A 10,965-nucleotide genomic window follows, 5' to 3' on the forward strand; every position below is an offset into this window, starting at 1 on the left:
CCACATCTCCAGCAACCCCCCTCGCAAGGTCTCCTCCATGCAAACTGCAGACCACCTCTCTGAAATGTTTCTGCTAATTCCCATTTCCTTTACAATCACAAGGTTTCGTGTGAGGGGCTGCCTTGAACGGGGGGCTGGGTAATTGCACCCAGGTTTGAAGCATTAACCCGACCAGGTGTCGCGAGATGGTCTGTTTACTGCAGTGATTAATGAATGGAGCGCTTGCCTGCTTCTAGCCACAGCGCCCGCCCAATGCCTGCCGAGCCGAGCTGCTTTTTTCTTACGAAGCGCAGTGCGTGTCACTCACATGAGTTGCTCATCAACGACATGCACGGCATAACTCCATCGGCCCTCAAAGACTTGTGACTTTTATTTTGCCGAGCGAGGAGTTCAAATCAAAATGAGACGGGAGGAAACGGTTCAAAGGTTGTCCTGTCTGTCTGCGGCTAGAACCAATATGCAATTCATTAACCGTCCATTTCTAGCTGAGATGACTTAAGTGTGCGTGCATACGTGTGTGCTTCAACATCTTCAAATGAATGGCCTGTCTATTGTTTCATACGGAAAAATACATTTCCTGCCGGCTGGCTGGCTGGCTGGCTGGCTGGCGCAAAACCTATTCCCAATGACACATAGTACAATAAAAACACGGGTAGCAATGTGGATGTGTAAAAATTCCATGAATTTTGGATTCATTCTGGTTTGCGCGACTTGGATATCTTTCAATATTTACAAATGAAATGTATACACTGAAAAATATTTCCTTGGCTAATAACAAACGATTTGATAATCAATTCAAGAATTGATTCTCTGGCAAAGGTCATGATTCCAAGCTCTACAGATGATTACGTTGTACTTTGAGCAAATTCCCTGTATGCACTGTAATACACTAAAAGCCCAGTGGAAGAGAGATTTGCACATTTGACAGCAGAACACTGCCAACTTAGTTCTTGTACTGAGTTGCTCAAATGACCTCTCAAAATGTGTAAGCTATGGAATTTTGCAAATGAATGTCCTTAGCCCACACAAAGTCAAGAAAGCAAATACTAGTATTGTTTGGCCGATACGTACATCCGTATGCTGGCATAAATGTGCTGGTCACTCTTATACATTTATCGTGGCATTTCCACTCGTTACTTTCAAGCATAAAAGTAAAAGACATGATGTAGTCATGTCGCTGAGCACAGGAATAAAGCAGTAAGTTTCTTTCCCCCTCGCTCGCTGGCTCGCTCGCTCTAATTGTGTGCTTTTCTGCACTTCTTCGACTTTCACCGTGATTGTTTACATCTGCTTGTGTGAATTGCGCGCCAGACGCACAGACACAGGAGAATATTGTTTAGGTCATAATAGGAATAATATACTGTCGCTATCCTGTCCATGAGCCCGACACCTGATCGTGGTGGACGGCTTTGAGTTGAGGTGGGTGGATTGTGCTGCTTGCTGCTTGCTTGCTTGCTTGCTTGCTTGCTTGCTTGGCTGGATGGATGGATAGTTGGATGGATACTGTCTACATACACAAAGTGAATGAATTTTGCTGTAGGGGCAGGCAGGTGCGGCAGCCACCTGAACACACGGGCTCGCATTCGGCGGTGTCGCAACAATGAAACAGAAGTGTCTAAAGAAAAGCCACAAAGCACAGGAAAACCAAAGTTGCACACTGACGTCCCGACTGAGCGGTACAACCATTGGTCTTAAATGATAAACGGGCTGTCACACTCATGAACCTAGCGAGGGTTCGATGTCTTGCTCAAGGACACTTGGAGATGATCCCAAATTGGCTCGGGAGCCAATTCCCGACCTCTGAGTCGAGAGACCGCTCCGCCACTGAGCCAAATCCTGCCAAACAACTGCCTCCTCCGTGTCATCTAAGGTCATATCCTAAAGCGTTGGCATTTCTTTCACCATTTTGTCACCATTTCAATTTCATTGTGTGCTGCTATTCCAAACCTTGTAAACACACACGCACCAAATGAGTGTGTGGCCTCATCCATCAGAGGTTTCTTTTGAGGTGTGGGTAGTTTGCAGGAGGTCATTGGTCAGCGCCTGGTTTACATGTCTTTTTTTTCCTGGCAGGCAGGCAGGCCAGCCAGAGTAAGCCGACTGGATACTGTCTTTGTATTGATCAGAGCTGTTGAGGGGAGCCCTTGACCTATTGCTCCATTTAAATGCTATCGACCCCCAATTGAACGTTTTCCTCTAAAGTGCAGTGGCAGTTGGAGGACACCTGCACTGTGTCAATCTGTATAGATGAGACCAAGCAACTGGACCCCGCGCGTTTCATTGCAACGGCTGACCAATATCAGCCGTTGGGTGCTTGGAGGGGGGGGGGGGGGAGCCTTTGTCACAAGCAGCAAGAGCAGAGACGAGGTGTTTCGTCCCATTGCCCACAATGTAAACTGTTTACTTGACTGTAAAATCGAGGGATTAGCGGGAGGAATGACAGCTCGGGGGGGCAGACGAAACATAGGCTTGAAAATTGGGAGTCTAAAATTACTTATGATATTTGGGACTCTTGACTGAATCTGGCCAATATGAGATGGTAGTCAATGTAACAATTAGTTAATATAGTCATTTTGTTTCAAATGTATTTTTGCCAATTTTTAACATGTCTAAACATTTTTTTCTAGATACAAACTCAAAGTTGAGGTCAGAGTGTTTGGTTGGCCTTGGGCAGACGGCAGACGGCAGATGGCAGATGGCAGGCAGGCAGGCAGGCAGGCAGGCAGGCAGGCAGGCAGGCAGGCAGGCAGGCAGGCAGGCAGGCAGGCAGGCAGGCAGGCAGCCACGCAGGCAGGCAGACAGGCAGGCAGACAGGCAGGCAGACAGGCAGGCAGGCAGGCAGGCAGGCAGGCAGCCAGGCAGGCAGGCAGGCAGGCAGGCAGGCAGGCAGGCAGGCAGGCAGGCAGGCAGGCAGGCAGGCAGGCAGGCAGGCAGGCAGGCAGGCAGGCAGGCAGGCAGGCAGGCAGACAGGCAGACAGGCAGACAGACAGCTTCACGTGTGGCCCCTTTGCAAAATGAATTGCCCGTCCCTGGTCTAATAGTAATAACCCAAATAATACAAAGGGAGTGACTTTTTGCAAAGCCCGGACCAGCGGGAATTCGTAAAGCGCTTTGGGCACCGTGTGATGTAGATATAAAGTGCTGTCCATTTAAGAGGCTGGTCTTTTGGGGTCAAGTGGGAGAAAAGAACGAAATTGTACCAAAACGAGCTTCTGCCAGTCCAGCCCCGGGTCCAGCCATCCATTCTCATTGTCCTGTTGTCCCCATCCTGTTTGGGATGGCTGCGTCTTCTTGCAAGGAGCCTGGATGGATCCCTTGTGTCCCCGTCATGATGGCACGTGGAGACAGTCTGACAATCATTGAGTGGAAAGTGGGAAGCGCAGCCAGCCGCACTGCATGCCCGGACCAAAGTCAAGCATTTGTAGCTACCACGTCAGCATCAGTCACCCACATTGCAGTATTGCGCTAAAAAAGGAATGCTTTAAATCGAGTCATTACGTGTTGGAGAGTGCAATCATTCATTTCAAATGAATAGGCCATACGGCTATTATTTGTTAAATGAGTGTTAATGGAGCAAGTCAACAGCAAGAAGAGGGGGTGCCATAGACAATTAACGGAATAATAGGCCTATTCATGATCTCCGCATGCACAGCCATGGAAAGCTCCGTCCAGCCGTCGGTCCGTCCGTCCGTCCGCGCATCTATCGCGGCGGGCGGGCGGTCCCTCCCATCACGCAGGCAGGCAGGCAGGCAGGATTTGTGAGATGATCGAGTACGTTCATTTGACTCGTACGTTTGGCGAACAAGTTCAAACGGAAGAGGACGCTGCTGCTGCTGGTGGTGCTGCTGCTGTTGCTGCCGCCGCTGCTGCTGCTGTTGCTGCTCCTGCTGCTGCTCCTGCTGCTGCTGCTCAGCTCAGGTCAGCTCAGCTATTTTTGTTCTGCCCCACTCCTCACGATCAATTTGATGTGACACGTTGACATCCGGACGGAAGCTCAGCGCAGTGGGAATATGAGAGCTGCCTAGTTTCTGCTGTAAACAGGTGGCCTGCCTCTCCACATGCATCATGCAGCAGCAGCAGCAGCAAGCACATCCTTTGGACCTCGGGGCACTTTACTGTCCTCGGAAAGTTCAGGGGACGCATCGCTATCGCAGTTTCATGATCGAAGAGATCCTCACCGATCATCCCGAACGCAAAGTTGCGGCGCCGACGAGAGAGCTTCTCAAATTCGGAGTACACGCGCTCCTCTCCACTCGTGCGTTCCGTCACCAAATGGGTAAGAACAAAGTGAAACGATCGGCCTTTTTAGAGTTAGTCACTTACGCGCTTGAATTCGAGATCGGACAAAGCCCCACACGGAGTCATTTCGATGGAAGAGCGTTTTAATCAAACATGTCGGAAACTTCTTTTTGTCCCTTTTTCCCCACGCGACGTTCGTGACTTCAAGTTGTCTACAGACTAAACGGTAAATTATGCAAAAGTATTACTTTAAAATGCTGTATGGTTTTGTTTTTTTTCTATCGAAAACCACGCGTAAATCAATCGAAAGTATCCGAGTTGATGCCGTTTTATGTCAATTGCCTTGGTCAAATCCAAACGGGGCCTAGTAATATAAGAATACATTAGATTCCTTAATCGGAGATATTATTATTAGTAAGCCATATTGCATTCATCACCTGGAAAGCTTCTTCGATGATAAATAAGACTCTTACAGTAGGCTCGGTACATGTATTAATGACTCAGGGACGTTATGGCTCTAACGAGAGTTGTGTCTATAAATAATTGGATTTATAATTGTGTATGTCAAAACTATATTTTAAATGACAAAAAAAAACAGGCACCGATGGACATATTTACTTTTTCTTTGAGTCGGCCTTGTAAGACCAAAACAATGTGATGAGAAATAGGAAAAATAGCAAATGAAAATCCTCCTCATATGCCTTCTTGATTTTTTGTTTTTTTTCTCTCCATCTTTCCCCGTTTTCTTCTCAAAGCGTTAAAGGCTGACCGGACGAACGTGGTGAAGTTCCCCTTGGCCCCGCTGCCGTGCCCGCTCCTATCGGCTGCGGCTGCGGCTGCGGCTGCCGCAGATCTGCACGTCGGCGTGCCTTCACGCCATTTGCCTCTTGATCCTCACCTCCGGGCAAAATTGGACCACGAATCCGACGGAGCCAGCAAAAGCAAGAAGGGCCGCCGAAGCCGAACCGTGTTCACTGAACTACAGTTGATGGGTCTAGAAAAACGCTTCGAGAAGCAGAAATATCTTTCGACTCCTGACAGGTAAGTGATGAGAGCCAAGAAAAAAATAAAAATCATCGAATTGGCTAGTCTATAGTCTAATAGCCTATATGGTCCCACTCTGAACACACGGAGAGTAAAAAATGAACAATTGGAAGAGAGTGAAAAATGAACAATTGGAAGAGAGTAAAATATTCACAGTAAGTTCTACACTGAAAAAAGTTTGGAGTAATATTTACTCCAAAATTACACTTTTTGTTTTTCACACAGAAGTTGTAAGAACATTTTATAAGGAGAGATTTTGACAACCTTTTACTCACATAAGGGTGACTCAAGGCGTGAGGAATGAACCCACACATTACTAAAAAAAAACATGACTCGTCTTAACTTGAGTAAATATCACTCCAAATGTGTTCTAAATGTCATTTTTTTTACTCCATGTTCAGATTGGGACAAAATAGACCGATATAGAGCACACGTGTCAAACTCAAGGCCCGGGGGCCAACTCCGGCCTGCCATGTTATTTTGGATTACATTCGACAAAATATAACTTTATTCATCCCGCAAGGAAATGCAGCTCGCCTTTTTACAGTCATTTGGACAATCATTGAAAATATTCTTTCAAAACTCGCAATCCTTTGATTTGTTATTTATATGTATTAATACGAGATCATTAAACCTTTATTTGGTCTCACTGTCATAACGGCCCTCTGAGGTAAGCTGTTACCACAAAGTAGCCCATGATAAAAATGAGTTTGACACAGTAAAATGTAATGTGCGAAATTGGGGTGTGTGTGTGTGTGTGTGTGTGCGCGTGCGTGTGTGCGTGAGAGAGAGAGAGAGCGAGAGTACACGTGCACACACACACACACGCACACGCACACGCACACGCACACGCACACGCACACGCACACGCACACGCACACGCACACGCACACGCACACGCACACGCACACACACACACACACGCGCACGCACACACGCACACACGCACACACACACACACACACACACACACACACACACACACACACACACACACACACACACACACACACACACACACACACACACACACACGTATTATACGTATATACTGCTGTAAGGTGATTACAAAAAATCTAGTTGCATGATCTGTCATGAAATAGATTAATTAAGATTAATAATAGAAAATGTCCCCAAATAAAGGTTTTGAATATTTGAAATCCCCATTTTTATCCGTGTAGTGTGCTGGATAAATGAAATTCAAAAGGAAAAAGGTCAAGCACATCAGCAAATCAATTAGGCCAGGTGCGTTATTGCAAAATGTATTACAAAACAGTGAAATCAAATATTAAATGGATTTTTGTTTTGTTTTCTAAGATCCACTTTGTCTACTACTTGGTGTACAAGCAAACGGAACACTCTTATACTGTAGTTGCAGCTTCAAAATGGGAACGCACTGAAAATGTGACTTGGGCAAAAAAACAACAACAACCAAAACATGTGACTGGGTGGAATGACGTTTCCCATGATACTTTACAACTTAAGATGAAATCTTCTCCCTTTATTTTATGTTCCAAGAGGACAAGTTGTTTGTTGTGCGCATGATAGTTGCTAAAAAGGTGTTTAGCCTTATTTCTTTTATTTTGTTTCCTAAAAACAAATGGTATAGTTTGACTTGCATCACAGCGGAAATAGCTGTGTTGATTATTGAATTGTTGCCTTATTTTTGCTCCTTAATGCTGCACTCTGCTGGATAATATCAAACAACATCTACCAAGTCATATCGTAATTAAACTGTGTTTGTGAGAATGTCCTAGACCAATGCAACAGAGTGTTTATTGAGGTAAGTGGTATTTAATTCAAGGGGGGGGGGGGGGGGCAGGGAGAAGTCGAACAAAACATTTGCTCATGACTAGCGGCGCTGGAAGCAAGGCACGTACCACTGCGGCCTTGCAGCCTATGTGTCATTCACTGGGCCAAATTTCAAATGCGTGCGCCATTAATTGTGTTCATTTTCATAGTCTGTTAATTAGCATGCTAATTAATCGATCTAATTAATGTGTTAAAGTGACAACCCTAATGTACACAAATCCAGTACAGCCCTGGATCTGGACACTAATTAGTTCCAGAAGAAGTGAGTCGCGAAATGAAGCCGTCGGGTTCCGAAGCAACGATACATAAAAGCACAAAAGACAACCAAAGTACAGTAGAGGGAGCAAAAGCTTGCGGTGGCACCGCCTTACGTGGTCCATACGTGGCGCTTCTTACATTTCAAAGACAAATAATGAGCTGGAAATAAATTCCACACCACAAAATAACACTAATTAAATACAAAACGTACTTAGCCGTGGTAGTACTCCCGGAAATAATGCCCTGAAAGTGAATCCACGTGGACAAAAGTGCACCAACTAAAATTAGGGGACAATAAAATATAAGCCCTAACCCTAACTGGACTATAAGGCGCAGGTGTCGTCATGTTTAATTTCTATATATGAGACAATATGCCCAAATCATACAATAGCATCAAATAAAATATGGTGTGTGTGTGTGTGTGTGTGTGTGTGTGTGTCTATGTATGTATATATATGTATATGCCTACCCTCACCTGCATCACACTTAACTGTTGAACTCTTACGTGAATGCAAAATTGTCATTGTATTGAAATGTTTCCACTCGTTGGTTACAGATTAGACCTCGCCGAGTCGCTGGGTCTCAGTCAACTCCAAGTCAAAACATGGTACCAGAACAGAAGAATGAAATGGAAGAAAATTGTAAGTTTGAAGGCATAGCTAACAGCCATTCATGTGATTACGTCATCATTCATGAACAATCACCGTAGATATGCCTATATGTACTGGACATTTGTTGTTAGAAATGAATGCTATTACCGTGGACCGGTGCCAGGTGGTGTCCAAACTTTTCTTTTCAGGGCTAGACGACTGAAAATATCGCATGATGCCACTTTGTCATTTTTTATCTTTAACTCATTTTAATGCACGCACAAAAAAAACAGAGGTATATGGTGAGGAATGATGCTGTTTTATATATTATCTTATTAGAAAATAGCAAGACAATAAAGCAAAAAGTTGACCATTTTCGTCCAGAATAAACTCTTTTCTTCTTTTTAAAGACCATAAGGTAACATTTGTATTTACCTGACAGCTTTGGGTGCCTCCTTCTTCCTCACAGGTTGTCAGCTGAGCGCTGTGACTTGTCTTCTTTATCATTCGATGCGCCAGGTTGCATTTTTAGTATTTATGGTCTTCTTATCCAATAATGTTTACGTTACCCCAATCCATGGCGGATTGTCGTCTCTCTTGCTCGGCCGTTTCTTTTTCAGCTTTTGTCTGACGGGTTTCTCGTTGTTTTGTTGTATTGCAGGATCGGGAGACGGCGAGGGTCTTTAATATCCAATGAAATATCAAAATGCAAAACCAAAGCAACTGCAAAAAAATGGACAACCTTAAAAAGTGCAAAGTGTCAGTCCCCTTCCCCCTTTTTCAAGCCTAGTCAGTCAGAGAGGCACAACTCTCAACTGATAACAAAAGGGGGAGAAGGGTTTAGAATGACGATGACGATGCGTTGATGTAATGCTGTTGGGCATGGTCGGCTAGCAGACTATATGTTTATTAGTATGTTACTCTGACAGACGTAATGTAAAAGTGGCCAACTGTCTTTGGAAGGTCACAGGTGAGTCCCATGAATATTTACACTTTTCATTTGAATTGGGACTGCAACTAATTTGAATGAGAAAATATTGGACAGGTTTCAAATATCTCATTCAAGAGAAAATGTGATGAAAGTGTCACATTTATCAATGTCTTCAAATTGTAATGTACAATGTGCTTGTGGCTTCTAACCGCATTTTCCCGCTCATTTTGGAATTTCAGGTGCTGCAGGGGGGGGGTCTGGAGTCACCCACCAAACCAAAAGGCCGTCCAAAGAAGCATTCCATCCCGAGCAGTCAGCAACTCTCGGAGCAAAAAAGATCCAATTCTGCCACCCAAGGCCATTTTGAAGGCTCCAGCTCTCATTTCACGAACACTAAATAGGAAGGAATGGACGGACTGATTCATTTCAGCCCTGTGACACACATACATACATACATACATACATAGTATACTAAAGTCAGAATTTGAACGGTGCGGTATGAACAGCGGTCCTCATCGAGCAGGAATTCTTTTCAAACAAACATCTTCCAAGAAAGTGGAGGCCTATATTATAATCATCGCTCCGGCTCATGGACCGGAGAGCCGTGGGGGAAAGAAAAAAAGGCCGCCGCCCAAGGTTAGGGTGACAAATGTATCAAATTGTGCCCGCCGAGACCCTTGTCAAGAACCTTGGCAAGTAGCCTACGAGCGTTGCGCTTAACTGGCCATCTTGACTTGACTTGGGAACAAGACGTTTCTTCACCGCATAGCCTCTTGTTTTTCAGGGGGAAATGTCAAACAGCATTTGGAGTTGTAAAATGTCTATGTCCATTCATCCGTGATCTGCAGCCAATGATCCTGCGGCGGGCGGGCTATTCGCAGCTCAATTTGGGCAGAACAGGTTGCCGGCCTATTGCAGGTCACACATAGACAGACAAACAAACGGTCACAAGCGCAACTGAGGGCAATATATATACATATATAGAGTGGTCAATTCACCTATCGTGCATGTCTTTGGAATGGCGCCAGAGTCGCCGCACATAACCGACACATTTAATACATTGTGACTGCCCTGCAAAGGTTGCCACATTCCATAAAACCAGCTGTTTGTGGCATGGCACTACAGTCGATTTTTTTTCGCAGGTGAAATACCTATTGCATGTTTTGTTTCAATGTGTGCGTGTGTGTGTGCGCGCGCGCGCAACGCAATTGCCAACGCAACGCTTCTCATTGTGAAATATACGTATAGGTTTTATAGAGGGCTATTTTATAGATAGAGGGTCGCTGGTGAGCCGGAGTATGTAGTATTTATCCGAGCTGACTCCAGGTAAGATGGGAGGCGAGACATGCTACGTGCAAACAAACATTCCTAATTAGACATTTAGATGAGGACAATTCACTTGACCTGAGAAGCATATTTTGTAATCCGTGCGGGAGTACCCGGGGAAAAGTATCGCTTTTTCTGGAGATCCGATCAAAACAAAATATCTGATGCACCACAAGTTTGACCAACTCTTTAATAAATGGTCACCTTTGAATTCAACAAGGTTATTTGAAAATGGCTGGCGCTGGCTGTCGTGACATTCAAATTTGTACCGATGGACAGCAATTAAATGGCAATACGAAACGGGAAATAATTGGATGAAAAAATGAAATTTGACATCATCAAAGTACAATGGATATGTATATTATCCCATGCTTTGAAGGCACCCACTCTCAAAGTTTGTATAGAAACAAGCCGGACTGAACTTCAGAACTGTGTTTCTCCATGTTCTGATGATCTGGCTGCCTGTCGCCGCCCGCGTGCATGCCATAGAGGTGAAAAACGAGAGCTTTTCTAAAAAGAAGGACGGAAGTGGATTTTCCACTGTCCCTGTAATCATCCCCAACCGGGTCAAGTACCCATTGACTTGTCTCGTGCGTGTTGACGGTGTTTGTATGCGGACGGAAGCAGTGAGGCCCTCTCCCCCTCTTAATAAAGGTTTACACATCGCCAGTCAATTTGGTGCGTGTTGGCACCTAAAGGCTTGGTTGACACTTCAATCCACTCACAAGAGACAGTCGAAAAAGCTGGCTGTATCGTTGAATGTCA

At 45.0% G+C, this 10,965-nt stretch overlaps 1 protein-coding gene across 1 annotated transcript; it reads left to right on the top strand.

Annotated features, from left to right (window-relative positions):
* Positions 1-3,883: 3,883 nt before the first annotated feature.
* barx1 (BARX homeobox 1) lies at positions 3,884-9,479 on the top strand. The gene is made up of 4 exons (XM_037251219.1): positions 3,884-4,276; positions 4,995-5,280; positions 7,910-7,994; positions 9,114-9,479. The coding sequence occupies exons 1-4, from the start codon at positions 4,066-4,068 to the stop codon at positions 9,273-9,275; spliced, it is 744 nt and encodes a 247-aa protein (XP_037107114.1). The 5' UTR covers positions 3,884-4,065; the 3' UTR covers positions 9,276-9,479.
* The last annotated feature ends 1,486 nt before the right edge of the window (positions 9,480-10,965 follow it).

Source organism: Syngnathus acus, chromosome 5, assembly GCF_901709675.1.
Source record: "Syngnathus acus chromosome 5, fSynAcu1.2, whole genome shotgun sequence".
Classification (NCBI taxonomy): Eukaryota; Metazoa; Chordata; class Actinopteri; order Syngnathiformes; family Syngnathidae; genus Syngnathus; species Syngnathus acus.